The sequence below is a fragment of the Lolium rigidum genome, chromosome 5, assembly GCF_022539505.1.
Source record: "Lolium rigidum isolate FL_2022 chromosome 5, APGP_CSIRO_Lrig_0.1, whole genome shotgun sequence".
Lineage (NCBI taxonomy): Eukaryota > Viridiplantae > Streptophyta > Magnoliopsida > Poales > Poaceae > Lolium > Lolium rigidum.
This window is the reverse complement of record NC_061512.1, coordinates 158,851,617-158,867,887: the sequence shown is the minus strand read 5'-3', so window position 1 is coordinate 158,867,887 and position 16,271 is coordinate 158,851,617. Positions and strand designations below refer to the sequence as shown.

General features: G+C 44.8%; 1 protein-coding gene across 1 annotated transcript; it reads left to right on the top strand.

Moving 5' to 3' along the window:
• Positions 1–687: 687 nt before the first annotated feature.
• LOC124656593 (NDR1/HIN1-like protein 6) lies at positions 688–1,320 on the top strand. Its single transcript, XM_047195309.1, has one exon. The coding sequence runs from the start codon at positions 688–690 to the stop codon at positions 1,318–1,320; it is 633 nt and encodes a 210-aa protein (XP_047051265.1).
• Positions 1,321–16,271: the final 14,951 nt, after the last annotated feature.

Sequence of the window (16,271 nt, the reverse complement as noted above, 5' to 3'; positions counted from 1 at the left end):
TTCCAATACTTTGTGCCTAGGAATAAATCACCATAGTGGCATATTTGTTGTAAATATCGGGAAGGTCAGGGCTAAAACATTTTCATTTTAAGTGGATGAGCTAGAGACTTTTGTCGATTTTGCGAAAACAAAGAGGTGCAAATGCAAAACTATGGCTCAGATGAGGAATGATTTTACATCCCCAATTCGACAACCCGATGCCAGCATGCCCTTGTTTTTTTTTTGCTTGTATTTATGAGTAAATGTGGTTATCACACTCGTGCAGAAGTTCTATTTTTATTAGGTGGACAAAGTCAAGAATTATGTGACATGTGAAACACTAGGAAGCTAAATTTCCGAGAACTAAAAGTTAGTACTCCATACGTCACGTGTGTTACCAATCTTGACTTTGGGCATAATTAGCAAACGGATTCCGGCTGTCAATTCTCTGTTCATGTCGGCCACTCCATATTTAAATTCCCGTCATTTGCTCGCAGCCTCTCTTGCCAAACCGCACGAGAGCGCCCATATAACCAACGGCCTCCATGCACGGCCTACCCAACCCCTCCCCACCTCAACCCCCTGTCGACATACGACGCCGGCCTCTCGCTCGAAGCTCGCGCGGCGGCCGGCCGGAGAGGGACGTCGTCGATATCGATTCCTAGCTAGCGACGCGTGCGTGCCTAGTAGCTTACTAATAATCACGCCATGGGGAAGCGCAGCGTCCCCCGCTACCCCGAGGACGAGGACAAAGGCGGCGGCTGCTGCTGCTGCCTGCTCGGGTGCTGCTGCTTCTTCTTCCTCATCCTCTTGTCGTTGTTCGCCGGCGTAGCCTACCTCTACTACGCATACAACCCCAAGCCGCCGTCCTACTCCATGAGCAACATGGCCATCTCGCAGTTCGAGTTCAGCTCCTCCGACCTCACGCTCTACACCAAGCTCGTCGCCAGCGTGCGCGCCGAAAATCCCAACGAAAAGATCAGCATCAAGTTTGACGATGGCTCCCGCACCGTCGTCTCCTACCGCGGGACGCCGCTGTGCTCCGGCAAGATCCCAACCCTCGTACAGGGCCCCAAGAACATCACCGTCATGGAGATCGCCATGGAGGGGCGGCACGGGTTCGGGTCCGGCCTACAGGAGGCGCTCGAGGAGAGCGAGAAGGAAGGCAACGTGCCGCTCGACATTTACGTCAGCGTGCCGGTGCAGCTGCAGTTCGGGGTCTTCGATTTGCCGCGGATCAAGGTGAACGTGCACGCCGCTCTCGTCGTCGACAGCCTCTCGCCCAAGAAGAAGCCTACCATCAAGTCGGCCACTTACCAGGGCAACGTAGAGTTGGTCTGATCGATCGTGTGGTGGTGTGTATAATCCATCACCGTGCTCTTTGATGTATTCACTGGTCGATTGTCCTGTGGAGCTGGGAGGAATGAATACACATACATTGTGTTGTAATCTCTAATTAACAATGTAGTCAAATGGGTTGCGAAACATATTAACTTCATTTAATTGAAAGCAAATTCTACCTTTTACTCTCTAGTTGTGATTTTGTGATAATGTTTATCCCATTAACTTAGCACGTAAGTAGCAGTTTCATTGTGCAAGAAGTAATCCCCGCAAGGGTTCTAGTTCTCGGCAATGTGAAGAAGAGAAGGGATGGGAAAGAATATGGGCAATCAATGCGCCAGAGAAGATGAAAATTATTTTATGGAGAATTTCCCATGATTGTCTTCCAACTGGATTTCAACTTTGTCGGAGACATATACCAGCAACTGACACCTGCATTTTTTGCAACCGGGTGGAACGTGTAGAACATACCTTTCTTTTCTGTAGCTATGCTGAGGAGGTTTGGGAGGCTATTAAAGATTGTTATGGCATTCATCTCCAACGTCGTTTCTTCCTATCACCTCGCCAATGGCTGTTTGATGTGCTTGAGAGATGTTCAGGTGTTCAGACAACAGCTATTACTTTGACCTTCTGGCATTTATGGAAGGCTAAGAATGATGCAAGGAATAATAATTGTCGAGAAGATCAAGGCATATGTTGATATGGTGGTTCTGCATTGCTTCAAGAAGCCTCAGGCTTCCCGGTGTGAGTCAATATCATCACCTCTAAAATGGACTCCGCCACGCCGACACTATCTTGATGAATGTAGGCGTAGCTATTTTTGCATCATCTCGACGTATGGGTATTGGTGCCATGATCCTGGACCATCAAGGACAATGTTTGGCAGGCTTCAGCGAACATCTCCTAGAGTTCACGACACCAGAGTTGGCGGAGGCGCTAGCCATCAGGCGAGCAATCTCTTTTGCGCAGACTGATGATCATCGGTTTCTAATTGTGGCATTCGATTGTCTGTCCCTGATTCATAGGCTTAATGATCCAGCGATTAGGCCTGGGTGCAGTAGTGGCATGTATCAAATTGATGGTAGCATCATTTCAGACTTGCAGTTTCAAGCATATTCCCCCGGTTTGAATAGTGTGTCTCATCACTTAGCTCGTTCGAACTATCTAGTTTTTCTAGTTTTCATGGTGTTGCTCCGGAGTTTATCCGACAATCTTTGTGTAGTGATGTTAAAGTTTGAATAAAGAGCCGCGTTTTTCCCTTCAATTTTTTTTAGCTTAGCCAGATTTTATACCTTAGTTTTTTTTGCGAAAAGTCCACCGATCTATTGATAATCATCCATAACAGTACAAAGAATCCAAAAAGTAATAAAGATTACAAATAGGTCCATCGACCACATAGCGACGACTACAAACAATAGTGTGAGCCGAAGGCGCGCCGCCGTCCTCGCCCCTCTGATGTCTACTTTCCCCCTCCTTTCCTGTAGACAGTGTTGGGCCTCCAAGAGCAGAGGTTTGTAGAACAGCAGCAAGTTTTCCCTTAAGTGGATCACCCAAGGTTTATCGAACTCAGGGAGGAAGAGGTCAAAGATATCCCTCTCATGCAACCCTCGCAACCACAAAGCAAGAAGTCTCTTGTGTCCCCAACACACCTAATAGGTGCACTAGTTCGGCGAAGAGATAGTGAAATACGGGTGGTATGAATAAGTATGAGCAAGTAGCAACGGTGCCGAGAAAATAGCTTGCTGGCGTGTAGTTGATGGTGGTAGTATTGCAGCAGTAGTAACACAGTAAAACGAGTAAACAAGCGGTAGTAACGCAGCGGTATTTAGGAACAAGGCCTAGGGATTACACTTTCACTAGTGGACACTCTCAACATTGATCACATAACGAACGGATAAATGCATACTCTACACTCTTGTTGGATGATGAACGCATTGCGTAGGATTACACGAACCCTCAATGCCGGAGTTAACAAGCTCCACAATTTGTTCATATTTAAGTAACCTTATAGTGTAAGATAGATCAATAGACTAAACCAAGTACTAACATAGCATGCACACTGTCACCTTCATGCATATGTAGGCGGAATAGATCACATCAATATTATCATAGCAATAGTTAACTTCGCAATCTACAAGAGATCATGATCATAGCATAAACCAAGTACTAACACGGTGCACACATTGTCACCTTTACACACGTGCAGGAGGAATAGAACTACTTTAATAACTTTGCTAGAGTAGCACATAGATAAATTATGATACAAAACTCATATGAATCTCAATCATGTAAAGCAGCTCATGAGATCATTGTATTGAGGTACATGGAAGAGAGATGAACCATATAGCTACCGGTACAGCCCCGAGCCTCGATGGAGAACTACTCCCTCCTCATGGGAGCAGCAGCGGTGATGAAGATGGCGATGGAGATGGCAGCGGTGTCGATGGAGAAGCCTTCGGGGCACTTCCCCGTTCCGGCGAGGGTGCCGGAACAGAGACTCTGTCCCCGGATCTTGGCTTCGCGATGGCGGCGGCTCCGGAAGGTTTCGTGGGTTTCGTCGAACGCATCGGGGTTTCGATCCAGGGGCTTTATATAGGCGAAGAGGCGGCGCGGAGAGGGCTGACAGGGGGGCCAAACTATAGGGCGGCGCGGCCCCCCTGCGGCCGCGCCGGCCTGTAGTTTGGTGGGCCTCGTGGCCCCCCTCGACCTCTCTCGGTGTGTTACGGATGCTTCCGGGATTCTAAGATCTTTGGCGTTGATTTCGTCCGATTCCGAGAATATTTCGTTACTAGGATTTCCGAAACCAAAAACAGCGAAAACAGGAACCGGCACTTCGGCATCTTGTTAATAGGTTAGTTCCGGAAAATGCACGAATATGACATAAAGTGTGCATAAAACATGTAGATAACATCAATAATGTGGCATGGAACATAAGAAATTATCGATACGTCGGAGACGTATCAGCATCCCCAAGCTTAGTTCTGCTCGTCCCGAGCGAGGTAAAACGATAACACGGATAATTTACGGAGTGACATGCCATCATAAACTTGATCATACTATTTGTAAAGCATATGTAGTGAATGCAGCGATCAAAACAATGGTAATGACATGAGTAAACAACTGAATCATAAAGCAAAGACTTTTCATGAATAGCACTTCAAGACAAGCATCAATAAGTCTTGCATAAGAGTTAACTCATAAAGCAATAATTCAAAGTAAAGGCATTGAAGCAACACAAAAGAAGATTAAGTTTCAGCGGTTGCTTTCAACTTGTAACATGTATATCTCATGGATATTGTCAACATAGAGTAACATAATAAGTGCAATAAGCAAGTATGTAGGAATCAATGCACAGTTCACACAAGTGTTTGCTTCTTGAGGTGGAGAGAAATAGGTGAACTGACTCAACATTGAAAGTAAAAGAATGGTCCTCCATAGAGGAAAAGCATCGATTGCTATATTTGTGCTAGAGCTTTGATTTTGAAAATATGAAACAATTTTGTCAACGGTAGTAATGAGAGTGGATTTGGTGTTCAGATGGGTACGTGCGCACGCATCAGCCGTCGTTGGATTGGCTTTGAGATTCTGCCATCCCACTTTCTAAACTAACGGTGACATACGGTGTTAACCAGAAACATGCGAGTGGGAATGGGAGCGGTAGAAAACTAGAAATATCCGTCTCTTGCTCCTTATCCTCTCGTGGAGTGCTGTCCACCGCTCGTTCTCTCTCTCCCAAAACAATCACGGGAAGCTGCCGGAGGTTTGAGGAGGCGGTTGCTGCCGGCACACGCCTGGGGAGTAGGTCGCCGCCGTCGGGGACGCGCCGGGGGAGCTGACGCCATCGGGCAGGCGTCGTGGGATGCCGCTGCCGCCGGGCACGCGCCGGGGCCGCCGCCACCGTCGGGCTCGCGTGGCCGTGGTGCCTCCACCGGGAACGCGCCTGGATGTCCGTGTCCTCGGCCTCAGAAACTAGAACTAAAAAATCACAGAGCAAAAGAAACCAAATAATTCCCCACTCCACGCCATCGTCTACTCCAGTAGCAGACTAGAGCAAACGCGAGGCTGAAAATCTGCATTTGTCTATGCTTGTGCTTGAGTCGCCTAGGCTACCGCAGGCAGAGCTACTCCTGGTCGCAGCCCAAAGCAACGCGGCCACCACCCCTTGCACAGCACCGACGAAGCGGTTCCAGCTACCCCACGAAGCAATACCTGATGGCCGGCGGCCTCGATCAGCACCTAGTTGCAAGACAATGACGGCATGGACACCGCTCCGCGCGAGGCATCTGCTACATCTCGCGATCCCGATTTGGAGATGGCCGCCCACACCCCAATCGCTGCAACCCGGCGAGACGGGAGGCTCTCGGGAGTTTGGGCGTGAATCGGAAGGCGCGACCGAGCAGCTCGCATCCAAGCTCCAGTGATGCAGTGGCCAATCATCGGGGTGCGGCAGGAGGTTGACGCGCCCTTCGTCGCCGCATCGCACCTGACTTCTGCCCCCGTGTCCAATCATCGCCGGATTCCCGTCGACGGAGCATAGCGCAGAGCAGTTCGGAGCGGCACCAATCGGGCCCCGGGCGAGTTGGAGAGAGGGACCGAGGTCTGGGGACGAATCGGAAGGAGCCAAGGCGGCGTTGTTTAAGGTGCTGGGCAGCGCTGTTAGGGGCAAGGGCGGCGGCGTTTAGCGGGCAGCGGCTTGGCTGTTGGCAGCGATGGGATTCAGGCCGGCGTTGGGAGCGTCGAGCGGTAGGTGGGGATGTGTATAGGAGGTGGGATATGGTCAAAAGGCGAGCCAAGCTAGTACATGTGATGATTCTCCCACTTAACGTTTTTTTAGACGGCGTTAGACACGTGTCGAACAGCTAACGCGTGCTCACGTACCCATGTGATCACCGAGTTTCATCCGGAGCTATATATTGCAAAGGTGAATGATGGAATTTTAAAGGTAGCACTCAAGTAATTTACTTTGGAATGGCGGAGAAATACCATGTAGTAGGTAGGTATGGTAGACACAAATGGCATAGTGGTTGGCTCAAGTATTTTGGATGCATGAGAAGTATTCCCTCTCGATACAAGGTTTAGGCTAGCAAGGTTTATTTGAAACAAACACAAGGATGAACCGGTGCAGCAAAACTCACATAAAAGACATATTGAAAACATTATAAGACTCTACACCGTCTTCCTTGTTGTTCAAACTCAATACTAGATATTATCTAGACTTTAGAGAAACCAAATATGCAAACCAAATTAGCAAGCTCTAGGTGTTTCTTCATTAATGGGTGCAAAGTATATGATGCAAGAGCTTAAACATGAGCACAACAATTGCCAAGTATCACATTTATCCAAGACATTATAGCAATTACTACATGTATCATTTTCCAATTCCAACCATATAACAATTTAACGAAGAAGAAACTTCGCCATGAATACTATGAGTAAAGCCTAAGGACATACTTGTCCATATGCTACAGCGGAGCGTGTCTCTCTCCCACACAAGCATGATGTAATCCAATTTTATTCAAACACAAACAAAAATAAAAGCATACAGACGCTCCAAGCAAAGCACATAAGATGTGATGGAATAAAAATATAGTTTCAGGGGAGGAACCTGATAATGTTGTCGATGAAGAAGGGGATGCCTTGGGCATCCCCAAGCTTAGACGCTTGAGTCTTCTTGATATATGCAGGGGTGAACCACCGGGGCATCCCCAAGCTTAGACTTTTCACTCTTCTTGATCATAGTATATCATCCTCCTCTCTTGACCCTTGAAAACTTCCTTCACACCAAACTCGAAACAACTTATTAGAGGGTTAGTACACAATAAAAATTAACATATTCAGAGGTGACACAATCATTCTTAACACTTCTGGACATTGCATAATGCTACTAGACATTAATGGATCAAAGAAATTAATCCAACATAGCGAAAGAGGCAATGCGAAATAAAAGGCAGAATCTGTCAAAACAGAACAGTTCGTATTGACGAATTTTAAAATGGCACCAGACTTGCTCAAATGAAAATGCTCAAATTGAATGAAAGTTGCGTACATATCTGAGGATCATGCACGTAAATTGGCTTAATTTTCTGAGCTACCTACAGGGAGGTGGACCCAGATTCGTGACAGCAAAGAAATCTGGAACTGTGCAGTAATCCAAATCTAGTACTTACTTTTCTATCAACGGCTTAACTTGGCACAACAAAACACAAAACTAAGATAAGGAGAGGTTGCTACAGTAGTAAACAACTTCCAAGACACAAATATAAAACAAAATACTGTAGCAAAATAACACATGGGTTATCTCCCAAGAAGTTCTTTTCTTTATAGCCATTAAGATGGGCTCAGCAGTTTTAATGATGCACTCGCAAGAAATTGTATTTGAAGCAAAAGAGAGCATCAAGAGGCAAATTGAAAACACATTTAAGCCTAACATGCTTCCTATGCATGGGAATCTTGTAAATAAACAAGTTCATGAGGAGCAAAGTAACAAGCATAGGAAGATAAAACAAGTGTAGTTTCAAAAATTTCAGCACATAGAGAGGTGTTTTAGTAACATGAAAATTTCTACAACCATATTTTCCTCTCTCATAATAACTTTCAGTAGCATCATGAGCAAACTCAACAATATAACCATCACATAAAGCATTCTTATCATGAGTCTCATGCATAAAATTATTGCTCTTCACATAGGCATAATCAATTTTATTAGTTATAGTGGGAGCAAATTCAACAAAGTAGCTATCATTATTATTCTCATCATGTGTTGGAGGCATAGTATAATCACAACAAAATTTACTCTCCATAGTAGGTGGTACCAAAAGACTACTATCATTATAATCATCATAAATAGGAGGCAAAGTATCATCAAAGAAAATTTTCTCCTCAATGCTTGGTGGACTAAAAAGATCATGCTCATCAAAACCAGCTTCCCCAAGCTTAGAATTTTCCATATCATTAGCAACAATGGTGTTCAAAGTATTCATGCTAACATGTTCCATGGGTTTTTTAATTTTCGCATTAAACCATTCATGTCTTGACTCGGGAAATAGTACAAAGAGCTCACGAGATGTTTTCCATTATGCCTAACTAGTGTAAACAAGAAACAAAAAGTTGCAATTGCGGGATCTAAAGGAAATAGCTTCGAGCACAAACACAATGGCGCCGAGAAAAGTACTTTACACGGAACCGAAGTATGAGTGCCTTTTACCTTTCCTCCCCGGCAACGGCACCGGAAAAGTGCTTGATGTCTACTTTCCCCCTCCTTTCCCGTAGACGGTGTTGGGCCTCCAAGAGCGAGAGGTTTGTAGAACAGCGGCAAGTTTTCCCTTAAGTGGATCACCCAAGGTTTATCGAACTCGGGGAGGAAGAGGTCAAAGATATCCCTCTCATGCAACCACTGCAACCACAAAGCAAGAAGTCTCTTGTGTCCCCAACACACCTAATAGGTGCACTAGTTCGGCGAAGAGATAGTGAAATACGGGTGGTATGAATAAGTATGAGCAGTAGCAACGGTGCCGAGAAAATAGCTTGTCGGCGTGTAGTTGATGGTGGTAGTATTGCAGCGAGTAGTAACACGAGTAAAACAGTAAACAAGCAGTAGTAACGCAGCAGTATTTAGGAACAAGGCCTAGGGATTACACTTTCACTAGTGGACACTCTCAACATTGATCACATAACGAACGGATAAATGCATACTCTACACTCTTGTTGGATGATGAACGCATTGCGTAGGATTACACGAACCCTCAATGCCGGAGTTAACAAGCTCCACAATTTGTTCATATTTAAGTAACCTTATAGTGTAAGATAGATCAATAGACTAAACCAAGTACTAACATAGCATGCACACTGTCACCTTCATGCATATGTAGGCGGAATAGATCACATCAATATTATCATAGCAATAGTTAACTTCGCAATCTACAAGAGATCATGATCATAGCATAAACCAAGTACTAACACGGTGCACACACTCGTCACCTTTACACACGTGCAGGAGGAATAGAACTACTTTAATAACTTTGCTAGAGTAGCACATAGATAAATTGTGATACAAAACTCATATGAATCTCAATCATGTAAAGCAGCTCATGAGATCATTGTATTGAGGTACATGGAAGAGAGATGAACCACATAGCTACCGGTACAGCCCCGAGCCTCGATGGAGAACTACTCCCTCCTCATGGGAGCAGCAGCGGTGATGAAGATGGCGATGGAGATGGCAGCGGTGTCGATGGAGAAGCCTTCCGGGGGCACTTCCCGTTCCGGCGGGGTGCCGGAACGAGAGACTCTGTCCCCCGGATCTTGGCTTCGTGATGGCGGCGGCTCGGGAAGGTTTACGTGGGTTTCGTCGAACGCATCGGGGTTTCGATCCGGGGGCTTTATATAGGCGAAGAGGCGGCGCAGGAGGGCTGACAGGGGGGCCAAACTATAGGGCGGCGCGGCCCCCTCTGGCCGCGCCAGCCTGTAGTTTGGTGGGCCTGTGGCCCCCCTCTGACCTCTCTGGTGTGTTCTGGATGCTTCCGGGGATTCTAAGATCTTTGGCGTTGATTTCGTCCGATTCCGAGAATATTTCGTTACTAGGATTTCGAAACCAAAAACAGCAGAAAAGAGGAACTGGCACTTCGGCATCTTGTTAATAGGTTAGTTCCAGAAAATGCACGAATATGACATAAAGTGTGCATAAAACATGTAGATAACATCAATAATGTGGCATGGAACATAAGAAATTATCGATACGTCGGAGACGTATCACCCTCCAACACTGGAGCCAGGCAAAGCTTGCAGTGGTAGAGCTTGTTGTAATAGACAAACGGAAGTCATCATGCTAAGACCCCGAAGGACCATCATACGAGAGCATCGACCATCGCCAAAGATGAAACTCGTAGATCGTAAGAGCTAGATCTGAAACCACACCAACAAATACGAAAATTGATTAGATCCCAAGAGATCCGCGGGACGCACAACTCCACGCGCCCTCTGCCGGTGCTAGATGCACCACTGGAGAGAGTATAGGACGAAAAGGACCTTATTCTAACTTCAAGATGTAGCCGCCGCTTCACCATCTGGAAGAAGACACTGGAAATAACCTAAACAAAGAATCGAAAACCTCCCGCCGATTATACCTTAGTTGTTATAGCTAATTTTAACCTATCTTGTTACTTGGCCAGACTAACAACACGGACCGCTGTGTCAAGGCGACATGTCAATTGACTTGGCAATCGGTATATCTGTTAGGAGTACATTTGATAATGCGGAGAAGCGGCATGGTGCAGCTGCCGACATTAGTATTACATAATTGATACAATTTAAAACTTGTATGGGTTTGCTGAAATTTGAAATTCATATTTGGCTGGCTATTCAAGGACGTATGTGGGCGGCAGAGGAGACTAGGATGGGGCCTGGCATGGTAGATAGCCTGCCCGCCATGCAATCAAGCTCCAGAGACGGACGATCATATCGTTGTCAGCTGCGTGCGGGACAGCCACGACATGCCATCCTCTCTCACCGTGGACTTAAAGCTTGAAACTCTACCAAGGAACACCATTGACACATTTTTCCACCGTTCATGTAACACTGTTTGCGCCATGAACAGTGCCCCCGTGCAACCACATGGCCGCAAAAGCATGTGTCTCTAGTATATGTAGTTATGTAGTTATCAGTGCATTAAAAATTCTGAAAGAAGCCTACGCATTGTATTACTAAAATTTGCGAACATGTAAAGTTTCACATAAAGTTGTGCCATGTAGGAGATACAAAAACAAAAAAAAAGTATTTAAATTTTATGTTCACATAGATTTGCTACCACTTGTTACATCTGTATGGGCACACAGACTATAAGAGAATAAGTTTATCCTCCGATTATTGTTAAGTGATGACATTGTAAACCATTGTATTACACCCATGAGTTTTCTTAGATTTTATGTTACAATTTTGATGACACAAACTAATGTCCAAAGTTAGTTGTAGGTTCACCCCAGCTCAACTATGAACTTTTCCATTATATTTAGATGGAATTAGTGAAATGAGGCTCTAACTATGTGGTATAATCTTTAAGATTCATGCAGTGGTAGCACCTGATGGGAAATAATGATAGAAAATTGGGTAATCAAGGAAATCTTACGTATATCCTATTCATGTTATGTTTTCTGATTTTAATTAAACAAAGGATTATTCTCTAATATAAATTTATGTTCGATGAAGATATGTCTTACCATTAAGGTGCATTTCATGTGGTTAATGCGAAAGAGAGTATACTGACAAAAGAAAATCATTTGTCTTATTAAGAGAGGGCTCCCTTGTGAGATGTTTTGGGGATTAAGAATCTAATGATTATTTTGATATACTTTGCCCAACTTTGTTTGGTGTTGTCTTTCGCTTCAACGATCACCCGCAAATTCATGGGAAACATGTGTTAATCAGAGATGGAAAATAAGATGCGATCATGTGCATTTCAGCTTAAATTTGCTCATGTTTTTTCAGGAAAGCCAGGACCAAAGCTTGCTGCCAACTTACTCTGCCTGAGAGGTTAACCAGCACACGATTTCCTAAAAAATGATGGGCTTTGTGCTCATTCAATTCATTTAATCACTCTTTTTTAACATTGACAACTAACATACACAATATTTTTAGAATATATTGTTACGAAAATAGCAAAATAGTAGATTATATTTTCATATAAAATACTTCCCGATGTACTGTAAATTGCACCAAGTAGCAGCCTAATTTACAACTCAAAGGCCATGGCAATGGCTAAGACATAATAGAAATGTATTAGAGTTAGGACCATAAAAATAGTGCTGATCCCAATGATTTTCTCCTAGGGCTTTGCCCTTCCCTCAAGTTACACAAAGGAAAACATCCAGAAGTAGGAGCCTACCAAGTTCAAGCTAAGAAAAGCACATAAATTATGTCTCATATGGATTTTATAAACCTAAAAGTCATGCCAATGTTGTGCCATGCTATCATCTTCCACCACATGAACAACACCCGATTTAAACTATTTCTTTACTTGTTTTATTTAGCCCAAGACAACATAATGGAGCTTTCATATTTTAAGTACATCTTGGCTATGATCTAGTTCCATAAACTAGAGGAGCCATTGAACAATTTCGACATCCATTTGACCATGAAGAAAATGTTCGTATATTAATGATCCAAAATCTAAAAAACTTTGTCTCATTTCATTGTACTTTATTTTTAGAGGAGAAAGAACAACTTTTTTAAAAACCTCGAACTTTTCGATCTCCTTATGCACTCCCTCCACACATAGTACAACCCAAAATACATGAGCATATGGTTTTGCACTCATCCTCCCATTTCTCAATACAAGCACACAAAATACACTTATCTCTTTTCGATAAGACTAAGAGGAACAGTATGCTTAACGGAACATATTGGTGTTCTCTTTGTGAATCTGTAGAGTGGTCATTCCTTTTATTCCTATCATATTATTTTTATTTTGTAAATCACTATGGACGAGTGCGAGAACGATACTTCTAAGAGAAACTCTAGCAACCCCCCTCCCCCCCATTGCGCTAAAAAACTTCCCTCATACCACCATGATAAAAAGGCATGCCCTCCTAACCCCCCAAAAACCTGATCTTCCTATTTTTGGTAGGGATTGAGTGAAATAGGGATTGAGTAGGTCATCCTTGATTCCCCCATCTACAAGCGGGGGAAGTGGAATATCCTTATCCCACATTGACAAGGACTCATGGATACCCTGCGAAGACACTTTCACCTCTCGTCTCCACATCAATGCCTCCTTGCCCATTCTAGGCCACCCCGTACTTGATATCTTCCTCTCTGCCTTGCCACTCCACAGTCAAGTCAGTGCATCACACCCCCGTTGATCTTTGCTTGACGCTCCTCGAGTTGTGTCGCCTCCCATGTGCTTGCAGAGCCACGTCTTCCGAACTAGGCTGCGGTGAGCACCATCATCATGTGAATTGAGGCAAAAAAATTCAGTCGCCCCCAACATCGCCCTTGGTCGCTAGATCTTCTCCTACCCTCTCCTGAACCGGTTTCTTCCCTCAAAACTTCACCAGCCAGTGCCGATGATTGTACCTATAGGATGTTCGACCAATTGTATCCAAACATAAAATGTTGTTTCATTTTTAAAAAATAAATGCTAGTGAATGAAGTTAATGATTTTGGAACTTGTTTTTGTGTAGATGATATCACTTGTTGAAGATTACTTTGATTCATTGTAGTCATTGGATGAGGATAACCATTCCTTGCTGATGAAGTGGATTTAGAGGAAGTGACTCTTTTGATTGATGAAATTTAGGAGAGCAACATGAGTACAACACGTGGTGGCTCACAGCCAGGGCATATTACCATTTGTTAGAATGAGTTCTTTGGACATGCCCAACTTATGAAAGACTACTTTGTAGACGAGTCCACATATCCTCCATATATATCTCTCTAGGCGCCGTTCCTAGATGTCTAGGCATTTTCTATTGCGCATTGTCACAACTGATGAAGCCAATGATGATTATTTCAAGAGCAAGGGGAATGCAACTACGTAACATGGGTTTAGTGCTTTTGCAAAATGCATGTGATCACATATGGTATCTTAGCTGACTATGATGATGAATAACTTCATATTTCGGGAACATACCATGATCAAGAGCGTGAGGAGATTTGCCAAGAGTGTGATTGATGTGTTTGCATAGCACTATCTAAGAGCATCCATTGAGGAGGGGACTACTACAAGACTCATGGAAATGGGATATGTAAGAGGTTATAGGGGCTAGGAAGCAGAAATTGCATGAGCTCAAGATTGACATACTGCCCTACAACATGTCACGTCCAATTGGGCCATTGCCATCATTCTACCTTCATACCTGAAGTTGTGGCATCCGTGGATCTATTTATTGGCATTTTAATTTTGGATGTCTAGCTCACACAATGACATTAATGTCCTTCACTGGTCTCCTGTGTTCTCAAGGCTAGATGCTTAGATGTCCTAGTTAGCAACTTCAAGGTCAATCTTCATGACTACAACATGGGGTAATACCTACCTATATCCTGCTTAGCCTGGTTTTTTCAAGACAATATAAAATCGTCAAGGAAATAGGAGAGTGTACTTTGCAAAGTGTAAATAAGCAGCGAGGAAAGACACATTGAAAGTGTGTTTGGGGTGCTATAAGTACAATTTACAATTGTGCATTACCCTACTTGACTCATTGATGAGAAGACACGGTGTAGAGCATGACAACATGTGTGACTTGCACAACATGATCATATAGGCTAAGCATCTTCATCTAGATGGTTTTATCTATGATTGTGTGGAAACACGTGTGAGACCCTTGAGGAATCTATTCCGACTCCAAGTTTTCTTCAAGTCCGCCCGAGGATTGAACACATGTAGCCACATGAGCAACTTTGTGATGACCTAGTAGAGCATACGTACCCTAGATAAAAATGGATATCGGCTTATCTTCCCCATAAACGGTATGTATGGAGGTTTTTCTTTTTGACATGAACTGTATGGAGAGTTGGAGACCCATGTCCTATTTTGGAAAGAAACATCGAAGAGTTTCGTCTCCATTTCTTGCCACAGGCCCGAAGTATTCTCACTCTCACATGCCCAACAAAGCGGCCCAGCCCGGCCCAGTAGGGGACAAGGGTTACGTTAGGGCATCACGACAAGCTCACGGCCGCCGCGCTATCCCCCTATATATATTCAAGGTTTCAAACCCTCCTTTCTCGCTGGTTGCCACCCACCTCTTTCCATTTCCAAACTCAGGGCTCCGTGCGATCGAATCCGCAGCGAGCCATGGCGGCGGCTGGGGCAGGGAGCAGCGCTGCGGCGCAGGGAGGAGGACTCGGCCGGGAGATCACGATCGTCAGCTCCGACAAGCACGAATTCCACCTGCCGGAGGCCGTGGCTCTGGTGTCAGGCAGCATCCGGACCCAGATCGAGACCTTCCACTTGAGCAGCGCCGACACCAGCATCACGCTCAAGCTCCTGGACGTCACCGCCACGCCGCTCGCCATGGTCTTGGAGTACTGCCGCCGGAAGGCCGCGGACGGCGGGTGGGACGACCGCGACTTCATCGGCCACGACGTCCGCCAGGGGCTGCTCTACGACATACTCTACGCGGCGACCAACCTCGAAGTAGAGGGGCTCGTCGACCTCGCCTGCAAGCGCGTCGCCGAAATGATCAGGGGCAAGCCGCCGGCGGAGATCCGCAGGATGTTCGGCATCGAGGAGGATGGGTTCACGCCGGAGCAGCGCGACGAGATCCGCAGGGACAACTCGTGGATCAAGATGTGAGCTAGCTCAAGAATGGATCGACCGATCGATCAGTATTCAGTACTCCTCCGTCAGCTTCCTTCTTTCTGATCGATGTTGTTTAGCTCCGCTATACATTTTGTTTCGTTCTCGCTCCGATGTATGTGGAGAATATCTATATTCTGAAATGATGGATACTGCAATATTACTGAACTTTGTTCGAGATTATTATTTTTGAGTTACTGATGTGAACTTCCTGGAATGTTTTATCAAGAAATATGGGATCTTGTTTGTCTCTTATGCTAAAGCTTCTATATGGGTTTGCGTGAGTATCACACCCGGAAATGGCTTCTGTCAAATAATTCCAATGGCTAGTCAGATGCAGATCATTTGTTTGCGTGAGTATCACACCCGGAAACTGCGTTCCTCAACCCCTGCCAGTAAATGGGTTTACAGGAAAAAAAATCTTACTGTAGATGAATTTGAATAAATAAGAGTAGAAATTTGTAAACTGCAGCTAAGGAATGTGAGTCCCTAGAGTGCCACCAATGAGCTAACTTGCTGTGAGCTATGCATGGTTCGTTATCTTCCCGTTCTCAGAAAATAGTTCGATTTTTTATAAGTAACATGGCAAGGGTATACCTTTAACTGTGATAACCGTTATTCCCAACCCCTGAAAAAAAGGAAGTCATCTGGTCTCCGAAGCCTT